Source organism: Leptidea sinapis, chromosome 15 (genome assembly GCF_905404315.1).
Source record: "Leptidea sinapis chromosome 15, ilLepSina1.1, whole genome shotgun sequence".
Taxonomy (NCBI): Eukaryota; Metazoa; Arthropoda; class Insecta; order Lepidoptera; family Pieridae; genus Leptidea; species Leptidea sinapis.
Window position 1 is genome coordinate 568313 of NC_066279.1, and position 13405 is coordinate 581717.

At 36.3% G+C, this 13405-nt stretch overlaps 1 protein-coding gene across 2 annotated transcripts in view; it reads right to left on the bottom strand.

Annotated features, from left to right (window-relative positions):
• Positions 1–2423: 2423 nt before the first annotated feature.
• The window catches only part of LOC126968414 (protein Wnt-7b-like), a 110965-nt gene continuing 99983 nt past the window's right edge, over positions 2424–13405 (bottom strand). For both annotated transcript variants that reach the window (XM_050813436.1, XM_050813435.1), the window contains exons 7-9: positions 9644–9843; positions 8995–9137; positions 2424–5217 (exon numbers count right to left, since the gene is read on the bottom strand). In XM_050813436.1, coding sequence (XP_050669393.1) covers positions 5066–5217; positions 8995–9137; positions 9644–9843 — 495 coding nt within the window. In that variant the 3' untranslated portion in view covers positions 2424–5065. The remainder of the gene's footprint in view (positions 5218–8994; positions 9138–9643; positions 9844–13405) is intronic.

The window sequence follows — 13405 nt, forward strand, 5'->3', positions numbered from 1 at the left end:
ACCATCGGACGCGGTCTGGTACCGCAATTTTTTATTAATGGAAAAGGGGGACAAACTAGCGTACGGGTCACCTGGTGTTAAGTGATCACCGCCGCCTACATTCTCTTGCAACAACACTGGAATCACAGGAGCACTGTCTGCCTTTAAGGAGGGTGTACGCGCTTTTTTGAAGGTATCCAAGGCCCAAGTCGTATCGTCCCGGAAACACCGAACAAGGAAGTTCATTCCGCAACTTTGTAGTACGTGAAAGAAAGCCCCTGGAAAACTGCAATGTGGAGGACCGCCACACATCCAGATGTTGGGGATGATATCCTCACTTGTGGCGTGTCGTGCGAAGGTGGGATTCGGCGGCAGGAATCAGGTGAAATAGCTCTTTGGAACACTCCCCTTGATAAATGCAGTAGAAGACACACAATGAAGCGACGTCTCTATGCAACGCCAAGTGATCCAGGCACAGAGCACTGGGTCCACAACAATTGGAGCTGCTCTGAGTTGCCAACGGTCAGATGGATCGAGCTGATACTGGGGTGCGCCAGACCTGAGATAACAGCAATACTTGATGAGCTGTGCTTTGTAGAGCGCTAGAATGTATTGCCTTGTTAAATTAATGACGCCCAGCTTCTTTGACGCCAATTTAGCTATGCCCTCCAAATGGCCACCTTTCTGGCAATCACTCGAGATTTCGAGACCCAGTATTCCGATACTAGGCGAGGCTTTAAGGATGTTGTAGATGTCCAACATATCATTGATATGCAGTAGTAACAGCGTGGGAGATAGCACACAGCCTTGGGGTCCTCTAGTGTTCACGGGCTTCGGGTTCGACCATATTGGATGGTGTGTCGCATTGTCGGCATTACCGTCCGGATCGTACTGAATACGACGGCAACCAATTGGTGCGAGGCGTCCACCCACGTCCACCGTACCGTCCTATGGTCTGGCCCTACCAAATCCGAGCATGTGTTTAGGCTATAAAATACACGTGCCTGCGGTATCTCTTTGACGGCGCTGCTATTCAACGGCACGGTCGAACTTCGTACGACGTAGGGTAAGGACATCTTCTATCGATAATTAGCTTTCTTTAAAGGGAGTTTTAATCGATAAACAATAAGCTGTTTAAGTTTATTTTGAAATTGTTCTGTAATGATTATTGTAAAAATACTACATCCTGTACAACTAAACAGCTTCAGGATTTTTATTTTTATAAATGATGAAGTAGTTTAGACATAATGATTATGAATAAGGAAGAACTACTCCTCCTCGCGTCGGTTTCCTCAGTGCCGAGGGTCGTGATCATCTCGACAGAGTACTTTGTTTCGTATTATTTGCCGCCATCTGCCCCTATCGGAAGCAGAGTGTAAAGCGTCGTGGACAGTGGTTTCAAGGGCAGTGCGAATCTGATCGGTCCATCGCATGGGGCTCCTTCCTCTTGGTCTTCTTCCCTCCACCTTCCCTGTTACCATCAGTTTCTCCAGGTTGTCTTCATCCCTTCTGGCGATGTGGCCGAAGTATTCTAGGACCCTACGCAAGCAGATGGTAGAGAACCTAGTCACAATGCCCAGCCGTTTCAGGATCGACACATTAGTTCGGTGTGCTGTCCAAGGTACGCCCAACATCCTTCTCCAGCACCACATGTAGAAGGCATCGATTCGTTTTCGGTCGGCTTTGTTTAAAGTCCATGCCGATCCTATGACGAATCTCTCCCTCGCAAAAACCATCGTTGCAGATTTCAGAGCTCAGGTATTTGAATTTGTTGACCATTTCTTTTTTTTAATAATAATATTTTAGACCTGTTTATAGCCAGACCCAGCTCAGCGCTGACGCTCTCCATCCTGCTTAGAAGTTCATGCATTACAGCCTCGTTGGCTGCCAACAGAGTTGTGTAGTCAGCATAGCGTAGGTTTGCGAGTTTATGCTCGCCAATGTCGATTCCACCGCTCCAGCCGTCGCAGGTCTTTCGTACGATGTACTCGCCGTATACGTTGATCAGGAAACAGGATCGGCGAAAGTATACATCCTTGTCGAACTCCCTTTTCAAAACCAAAAGGACCCAAAGTCACCTGGTGAACCCTCACAATTCCTTGGCTGTTATAATGTAATGCCTGGATCAGTGCTCTTAGGTGATTAGGTACGCCAAGCTCACCAAGTACACACACCAGTTTTCTTTAACACTACATTCTTCGAGTTTCTAACATAATAATCGCCTAAATTTATTTCATTGAGAACTCTAATTTTGTTTTAAATGTGTCACGGCTTATCGCAGTGCAGTGCAGGGAATTTTCTTTCACTTACAAGAAAACATTTGGATGAAAATTCTGGCACAGTGTTGCCATACATTTTTAATAGGTAGATTATGTTTTAATAGTTAATTATTGTTAAAGCCAGTTAAATATATATATTAGGTATATCTGAAGTAAAACTCAACATGCAATGTAAAACATAATTATCGAATGCTTAGACATAAGTTTTATTAGGCAAACAATACAATTATGAATAAGTTAATTAATCTACGGAATGTTATATTAATAATTAAGTACATTTAAAATCCAATCTTATAGAATCACATAGGTACAGTGCAGAATTATTTCTAGTATAATATACCCATATTAAGTTGTAATGGCTGTGTTCTCTTCTCTCTCTCTCCCTCTCTACGGGTTTCAACATTTTAAAAAATATTTTAATCTCTACTCTGCGGTATTAAGTACCTTTATTCATAAAACCTATGATGTTTCGATCATAGTAATATCCTAACACTTACTAGAAATAGACAATATTAATTCTATGGCGAAACTATTAGAGTGGTTGCAGTGAATTAAATTGGAGACCATTCGTTTTTGTATAAGAGTAAATCGAATCGTGTTTTTAAGTTGTAAAATCTATTAATTTTTTGTTATGGTTTCTATGACATTTAATGTCATTAAAATAGGTATGTAAGATAGTTTTAATTTTAAGAACATGATACAGATAACTCGATGAGAGGATCATCCAGCCACTACAATTAGCGCACGTTCAAGAGCATCACGTATGGACCAGCCACCGCCTCCCTCGACCAAATTTAAAATACTACATGCTTCACTATGTCGCCCCAAGCAATGCGAGCATGACGAAACCTTAGCAAGAACTTAGACAAATAACAAGAAAGAATGTGTATCTACATACTAAGCAATACTCACTAAATACTGCACAATTAATATCATTTATTAGAGTAATGCTATAAAAAAAAATTATTGATGTAAGCGTTACTTTGCGGAAATCCATAATTATACAAATGATTTAAGTTTTCTTTCTCTTTTTCTCGCCAAAATCAAGCACGAGACTCAAACTTGAGTCACAACAACACGTCCTGAGGATGCCTCGTGTAGAGGCGAAACGCGTGTCGAATTGTTTAAAAACAAATATTGGCGGAATTAACACTTAAGAAAACTTAAATCATTTGTATAAGGTTATAAATGTTAAGTAATTATAATGGTATTTTTTTTAATTGTTATTATCGACTTTTCATTAATATTTTGCTAGCAGATAACCCGAAAAAAGTCTTTTTTAAATAAGAAATTAGTTATGAATGACATATTTTGATTTGTCTCATTTTATTATACTGTTCCATTTTAAAGTAAGTTATGCTAGTTATAATTAACATTTCAAAATTAAATTGCGATGTTGCAAATTTGAATTATAAAATTTTTATTGTGTTTGTTGTTTCTGAAATTACACAGGACGTTACAATATTGGCAATTCGTATGAAAAAATTAATATAGTTGTTATTATAGAATAATTTGAAATCGTTCCTTATGTCCAAATAGACAAAAATACTATAATTTAACATGGTTAGATTAAGGATTGGTCTCCGCTGTGCTCTAACTAGATACCGCACTACCTAAGGACAATAGCTTTTTTTATTACGGCAACTATTAGGTGCTTGAGTGCGTGGCATCTTGACACTCAATGGCATCTTTCAAATTTTGTAACATAAGCTTTGTGTTTATTATACATTGAAAATAATAAATAAAAAATACTGATGACATGTGACGTCAGTGTCTTTCTTATTTCTTGTAGTATTATTTTTACAAAATTTTACTATGCAGCCCGGCATTTTAGTTTCAATTATTAGCAAAGTTTAACAGTACATGTGGCACGCCAACGTCACACATTATTCGAGACTGGCTCGAGTACGTTCACTTGGGCGTACTTTTAGTTGCTGCACTTTACGACTACGCCTACGGTATCTAGTTGGAGCGCAGCGCAGACCAATCCTTAATCTAAGTTAACTTGATAATTATTTACAATTTAATTTAATGGCAGTTTCTTGCAACCATAGACGTATAGAATTTCTGAGCACAGACGCTGCAAAGTGCAAAATAAAAACTATCATTCATCCTCTCTTGAAAATCTACAAAGAGACAACTATGTAAAAACGTGACAGGTAGCTAGATAGCTCATTCTCTACGTCTATGCTAACGATACAGTACACTTATTACAAATAATAATAATTATACTTAAGGAAATGCTACCTACTAAAATACTGGTGGCAAATTTTATTTACATCTTAATGATACTGCGTTTAATTAACACTAAACTTAGTCCATTACAGGCCTTATCCAATGTTGCCAGGATTTATATTATGTGCATCGATTTATATTTCAGAACTTGCGTTTCCCTGAATAAAGTTTAAAGAAACAATTGGAAAGGAAATCAGAGTAAAATAAACAGTCTAAGCACAAATTCAATCACATATATAAATTAAATATCATAGTATACTCATCGGCTTACACAATGACCAATAAAAAATATAATGTCCAATGGAAATAATGGAAAGCAGGCTTGAGGCAGAAAACTGACCTAGGAAAATAAGCTGAGGCATCTAGTATTTAATTAATTTAACTTATCTTCAACAGCAGCCTTAAAAACCATAATTTCTGTTACCACCTGTTCGCAAGAGAAACTTTCTTAACCAGTTTTATATTACAATAAACACAGAATTAAATTATTTTATGGCCTTGTTTAATATTTAATTGGAAATAATATTGCTAGTATTAAAAATATAGCTCAAAAGTCTTGCACTAGTAATATATCACTTGCACACGTGTATTTCCGTTTGAGTCACACACTTTTCACAAGAGACGCGGCAACACCAGTGAAATTTGCAACGACACTTTGATTCTTGGACTGACTGGATAGTGTTGTAACCGCGGCCGCAGCAAAGAGTTTCACATCCGTTTTCACCTGTAAGATATAAAAATGGTCAGTATTTACTCGAAATATGGGTAAGCAAATCATGTCTAATTTGGTGATGGGATCGAGATATGGATGTTTTATATTTTAGCAATTCTTTTGAATATCATAATACATTTTTTTGGATATTTTCTGGGATCTTGTTTTAAAAGCATAATAATATTATACATCTCCCAACCAAAGACTTAGTAACTTGACTTAGTCTAGTGCCCTAATATATATTATATTATAAGTTTATGTTTGTTCCTGTTGTTAAAGTCATGGCTATGACAGTTTCTAGCAAATTCACTTATGTGCCTATGTACATACATAACATTATCAAGAATATGCTGAGAGTTATATATAGCAACAGTTATGATGTTTATTACTTTAAATTTTGCTCTCAATGATTCTTTAGGAGCTAGGTCTTTTGCAGCACAGAGTTGGTATTAATATCGGCAGCGCTGCCTCGTAGCAATATACCATAGAACATAATAACATGGAAATAACTAAAGTAAACTAGTCGAGCTGTATTTATGTCAGTTAATTGTATAATCTTTTTAAACAAAACACTCGAGAGAAAGAGTAACTTCCTGAGAGTCTCATGACAATTATTCTAATACACAGAACACGGCTAGAAAATATGGTAGAGCCAGGTAATTTGGTTGACGCTTAATCACAAATGAAGTATTTACTTTGTTACTGCTACAATTGATTGTTATATTGTTGAAGATTGCTATATTTATTTGTTCCCTCGATTACTTATAAATTCCATCATCTGATCTAATTTTTATACATTACCTACCTCACAAACGAAAAAATATTTCATATGCTCAAACGACAAAGACAAGCACAAAAGTATTAATAATTAACTCTACATAATAATATGATGCCCAAGTCCAAGTCCACCTGCGGCTTTCTTTCTTTTTGAAATATGTTTTCATAATGCTTAGTTTGTATTCAGCTGCATATTGTAGTAGTCTCTCTCCTCTGGAATTTCGCTTTCCATATCCATATTTTCCCATAGTTGGATGCTCGTGGGCTTTAGGTTTTCCGATTTTGGCATTAAAATTTCCGATTACTAGTACAATTTTACCAGCTAGATCATGGGCTGATAAAAGGTCAGAGTAGAATTTATTTATTTCTTCGTCATCTAAGCTGTCGGTTGGAGCGTATGCCTGTATCAGTGATATTGTTAGATCCTGGAATTTCAATTGTAACAGAGCTACTCTTTCAGATATACCGGCAAAATTGGCTATATTGTGTTTGTATTCCCTCTTTATTAGAAATCCTACTCCATAGTGACCTTTAGTCTCTCCTTTGTAGCAGAGAATGTATTTTTGGTGCTCTTCTATTTTACTTCCCATTTTTCGTATTTCGGCCAATCCAATAATATCATAATTTATTGTTTCGAGCGCATGGTTCAGTTCAAGTAGACGTTCTGATGTTGCCAGTGATCTTACATTATAAGTACATATGTTTAGGTTGTTTTCTTTTTCAGGGAGTTTATTTTTTTCTGTTTTAGGGTTTAGTTTGTGTATCTTTCTTTGTTTATCATTATTAATATGTTTTGAGCTTTTTATATTGGTAAGATGTTGGTTTGGCAGTAGAGTATTTGGTTTGTTGTTTTGAATTATATTTCCTGGAGGGTATTGGTCGTACTTCTCCTCGGTGACCGGCCGGCTTGTTGAAGGGTTCCGGTTCTTTGTGTCTTTTAGTTGCTATTGTTTTCTCGTTATATTCAGCGAGTTGGATCTCGCTCGGTGTACTTGCTCCGTTTTATTAGTTTTATTTCTTTTTATTGGCGCAGTGCTTTGTTCATCGTCAGACTGAATGTTTACTTTCGGTGACGTTGATGGTGAGCGTTTTCTTTTTTCTATTGGTTTTTCTTTTATAATAAGTTTTTCGTATCGAATAAAGGCGTGTTTTCCAGTTTTTATTTCCTCCTGTTGTTGCATTTTTAGCTCTTTTCTTTTATTTAGAATTTCTTTTGAGAAGTCTTCGCTAATATAGCTGTTTTGTGGAAGAAATTTTTTGTTCTTGAACATTTCTATTATGCGCCATTGTAGGGTAACAACAATATGTATAGGTCTTATTTTCTTTTCAGTTGGTTTTCCAAGTCTACGGACGCTGCTGATTTCCCATTTATCCCAATTATCAATACCACCTTTTTCGCTGGCTTCATTGAACACTTTTGAAACCAGGTCCACAAAGCTATTTAAACTAACAAATAAAGCTATCAGGAAAGACTACAAAAAACACAGATTCATAATTATACAAAATAACCTTCTACAATACAGAAATTACAGACCCATAAGTTTTTTAAACAGTATCTACAAGTTATTTGCATCAATCTTGAATAGCCGAATATCACCTGCAATAGATATGAATCAACCAATCGAGCAGGCGGGTTTTAGATCTGGTTTCTCTATAAATGACCATATGCATGTATTGTAACAAGTTATTGAAAAATTTACAGAATACAACCAAGTACTATACACAGCATTTATAGATTACTCAAAAGCATTTGATAGCATAACACACAACTCAATTTGGAAAGCACTAGAGAATTATAAAATAAACCAAAAATACAAAACACATACTACAATACATCTACTCAAATAGCGTAAGCAGAATTAAACTAGAAACTTTTGGCGAATACTTTTCAATAGAAAAAGGGGTGAGACAAGGAGACCCTTTGTCACCCAAACTATTTATAGCTGTACTAAACGAAATATTTCAAAATGTAGATTGGAAGAACAAAGGCCTTCCTATAAGAAACCAGAGTCTGAATCATCTAAGATTTGCAGATGACATAATCCTTTTTGCCAAAACTGCACAGGAACTGGAGAAGATGATCCGAGAGTTAGACATAGAGAGTAGAAAGGTAGGACTGCAAATGAATACTACCAAAACCAAATTAATGACGAACGGATCTGAAACCCCTATCTCTGTAGAAGGAAACAAAATTGAATATGTGAAGGATTACATATATCTCGGGAAGAAAATATCATTTAACATAAATAATAACGAAGAAGAAGTAGATAGAAGAATTCAAATCTCATGGAACAAATTTTGGTCTCAGAAAGAAATTCTAAAAGGGGAGTATGAACTGCACCTGAAAAAAACAATTATGGACACTTGTATCCTGCCAAGTCTCACATATGGGTGCCAAACATGGATATTTACCAAAAAAACAAAAAACAAGATAACAACATGCCAACGCGCCATGGAAAGGAGTATCCTAAAACTAAGAAAAATTCAGAAGGTTAGAAATACAGACATCAGAAAAAAGACGAAACTGACTGATGCCCTGAAACATGCCTTAAAACTAAAGTGGCAATGGGCTGGATATATATCTAGGTGCAGAGATGGGAGGTGGACGGAAACCGTGACGAAATGGACAGGACCACACGGCAAGCGGAAAGTGGGCAGGCCCAAGAAACGGTGGTCTCGAGACATTGTAGGAGTGGCTGGAAGAGATTGGATGTATGCTGCCCAAAATAGGAAAAAGTGGAAGGAAATGGAGGAGGCTTTCACCCAGACTTTGGGATCCATCAAAGACTAACACACAAACAAACTACCACTAACTTTTTTTAAAAATCTATTTACTAAAACGACTAACAAAAAATAACCACATGAAGTTTGTTTTATACACCTACTTAATTGGAAAGATAGAAATAAAAAAGCTTAATTATTATTATTATTAATAATATGATGCTCGATAATTCATATGACAATTATATTATCATTAATATGCTTAATATTTATTAAAACTTAATTATATACCTGTGGAAGTTCTATTACAGTGTCTGCCATGGGTACCCAGGGCTCCAGACAGAACATCAGGCTCGCAGTACGAAGGAGACGCTTCTAGAAACACTAATTCCGATTTCCGCGGCTGTCTGCCTATACCTGCGCTATGTCTCTGTCTAAAAAAAGAACTAATAAGCATCGATTGCAAATAAATAAAAGCTATTTGAATAGTTAATTATTTCTTACATAATTAATATTATTATTAATTATTTATTATAATGACAATTGCTTCTTTAGAGATTTGTTACAATAATTTATTTTTGTTTTACGGAACGTTTTTTGCAAGAGGATCGTGTTTGTCAGGGTTGTGCAACACAAAGAGTCCAGGGTCGGCGACGGTCTTAATTGTTATTTAAAAAAAATGTAATTTAGTATAAACGTTAGACATGTAAAAGGCTTACTCAATGATGTGATCACCTCCACCCATTACATCAATAATAATGCGCCACATGCATTTCACGACCATTACATTTGAGGTTTCATTGCGACGGAGGAATTTAATATTTTATTAACAAAACCTTCTTAACCCAATAACGTTTTTTGTTCCGAATGCTTACTTTGTTTAAGTATATACTTTTGTTATAAAAATAGATTATAATGAACTTTATAGTAGAGAAAGAACCTTCTGACAACTAAATGAGTCTGTGGTGCACGCGTGGCTGGCGGAGGGTGCGGTGTTACCAGCTTCGCTCGCATATATTTTTCCCGTAAAGCGGCTCCAACTGCATGGAAAGGGGGCAGAGCGCGCCAACATGTCCGCAAAGCACAGGACCCCGATACACCATGACATTTGCACTCGCGGCGAACGAGGTCTTTCACGATCTGTAAAACACAAATTGCCATTAAAATATGGCGAAATAAATTATTATTGGAAAAACTTGAGGGACAAGTCAATTATCAATATTATAATTGAGTTTTTCCCCAAGTTGATACCTTATTACAAGGCATCACGTGCTACCAACTACGTTCATAATATGGTCGCATTAAATGCTTCAAGAAATGGACGAACTTTTAGATTTTTTATGATAGTAGGAATATAGCTAGATATGCAAAAAACATGTTATATTCTCAGAAAAAATACTTTCGGTGTTGCTATGCTTTGAATTCAAATTCTCCCATAATTCCCGTGATTTTCTAACTCTGTGGTTGCCGAAGGGTCCAATTAGGGTAGTGTGCGAATCGACAGTCACTGTAGTGGGCCCAATTACCCGCCGGCGAACCGATTACGCATAGCATACTTTCATGGGCAATTTAATTTTAATGTGGACCTCCCATTACGTTTCATGGCCCTTAAACATGAAGATCCCGAATAAATAGCAGAGAATTTTCAATTCAAAACGTAATTTGTATGGAAAATTATAGTTTGTAAAGGGCTTATTTTTAAATGGTGGTGAGTGGATAAATTAGAGTTCTACCTAAAAAAAGGTCGGTAAAATATGATAACCCATACTTTAATAATATTAAATTATAAATAATATTAAGTAAACATGTCTATCAGTCAGTCATCTATATTTTTAATTGACTTCAAAAAAGGAGGAGGTTCTTAATTCGTCGATAAGTTTTGTTTTACGTTTGTTACCTCATAACTTTCGACTGGGAGAACAAATTTTGATAATTCTATATTTAATGGAAAGTTGGTGATTCCCGTGTGGTCTGATAGTGGAGGATAATCCAATTAATCTAATTCTTGTTACAATTATTGTTATTTTTGGAGTCGGTGTCAGCTAAGGTAGGTTTGTAACTATATATTATACATAGTTGTAGGTCAGATGTGCTTATGTCGCACGTATGTTTGGAGTTGGTGGGTCTCATGCCAGTTTTTGGCGACTCAACATGTCCTGAGGATGCCTCGTGTAGCGGCGAAACACGTGTGGAACTGTTTAAAGACAAATATTGGCGGAATTAACACTCAAGAAAACTCAAATCATTTGGATAATTATGGATTTCCGCAAAGTAACACCTACTACAATAAATTTTCTGATATAATTTAACTTAGTACCGATATCAAACTATCATCAAAAAATCATTAAAATCAAAATCCAGTCTCAGTCTTAAAGGTTGTTGTGACCAATGGGTCACAACAACCTTTAAAACACACCAAGATATAAAAAAGACAAAAAGTCTGTACATAAATGACATATTTTAGTGTTTCGGAGTCATTAATTCTAGTAAGTTCTGGAAACTCATTGGAATAAATTACACAAATTACGTGGTTCAACTTAAAAAAATACCCCTTCTGTAAATGCCTATCAATTTATGATAATTATATATTCTTAGTGAGTAAAGTGCGATTGAATATCATCGGACGCTGGTTTTTAACCAATGTTTACTGGATTAATTATTTTAAGTACAGTAGTAATGTGGCAGAATTATCGAGCAATGGTTCCATCGGTTCAACCCATAATGGATTTGAATTTTTCGTTTGAGGAAATTGCAATGAATTTATTAAAAAATCATCATCATTAGCCAAAAGATGTCCTGGAGAAAGTCCTCCTCCAAAGATCTCCATGACGATCGGTCCTGGGCTGCCCTCGTTGAACGTATTCCGGATGGGCAGCGTTCGGTAAGTTCCGTAAAATCTTCTCGTTCCAAATACTACAGTGACTGTAGACGAAGGTTTTCAACCAGTGTGTGTTGCCAGTGATGAGTTACGGTATATAGACGTGGTCGCTAACTATGGGCCTGATGAGAATCGGAGTTTCCCTGCGAGATCATATCAGAACTCAGGAGTTTCATAGGAGAACCAAAGTCACTGACATGGCCCAAATGATTGCGACGCAACAGGCAGTGGGCAGAACACATAGCTCAAGGGTCAGATGGCCGGTGGGGTAGTAAAGTCATCGAATGGCGACCACGTACCGGAGGGGACACAGATTTGGTAGGGACACAAGATTTACCGACGATTTGGTCAAGATCGCCAGGTTGAATTAATACATAGCAATAATGAATATCGAGGACTTGCGATCTTAAAAATGTGATTCTTCTGCGCGTCACTATATAAAATACAATACTTGATAATGACAGTAATGACTTGATGATTGCGACGGTAATCAGCATTAAGCTGAAGTGTGACCAATTTGTGACAAACACTTCAACATGAAATTTGTTTTGAATATATTTCTTCTAGTTTAATATGTAAATATTTTGTTTGTTACAAATAAATATCTTTCTTTCTTTCTGATGTTAAGTGATGACCGCTCATATTTTCTTGCAACGCCAGAGAAATCGCAGGAGTATTGCCGGCCTTTTAGATAGATGTACACGCTCTTTTAGACTTTAGGATAAGACTCATGTGTTATTCTCCTGGAAACACCGCAATAGAAACCTAATTTCACAGCTTATAACGTACTTGTGTTAGTTAAGATATTTGACTATTTTTGTTGCATAAATTTTTATAGATTGCTTCTAGTTTCTGGTGATTTTAGACGAAGATGCTGTATTACTCGGGCATGAAGGGTAAAATGATTTATAATATATAGACGATCAGCTATAATTGGGACAAAATCAATGATTTGTAAAGAAGGGGGAGATGCTGTAGGTGAGTAAAGCCGCAGTATCTACGGGGATATATGTCGCCTTAGCCCACGCTAACAAAATAAATTATATACGTTAGGTACGTAACCCTAAAATACATTAAGACTTAACCACACAGGATGCACGAAAAAGACAAGAATACCGGTAAAGCTATTAACATAAAGGTACATATTTGATTGACGCGTCGGTCTGTAATTTGAGTTCTAGAAACTCATTGGAATAAATTACACATTACGAGATTCAAGTTCAAAAAATTACCCCTTTCGTAAATGCGTGGGTTAAATTACTGCGTAATGCTGGCAACTCCGTTTTGTAAATACGGCCGTCGGCATATTAAGATGATTACTAATAAAAAATGTACGGTTGTTTTAATGACAGTTGTGTTCATTTGAGTGTGCTTTTTAATTGCATTATCCTAATTCATTATAGTTTAAATTATGCTCTATATCTTATACTTTACTTTTTTTTTAAAGAAATTAAAAGGTATGTTCTAAATCAAATGCAATTTTATATAATTGTAACCTTAGATAATTTATACGTCTAGAAAGAGTCTCTTGCTGTACGAAAACCGATAAAAACGGGTCTGAAATATGAGTTTAGTGTGGGTGACCAGCTACGTCTTACACACACACTCAAAATAGAGCAATTTTTATTACGACCTTTCGCGTACTTTAGAGATGGCAAAGTTATGGCTAATTGTTTAAACTCATCGCCCGCATAAAGAATGGTAGATCAACACACAGTGCGCTTTTCATGGACAATTTCTTCAACTAACTACCAAACTATGAATTAACTCCCTTACGCTTTATTCCAGGCCGACACGAACTTGAAAAAAGCGTGCAACCCCTTG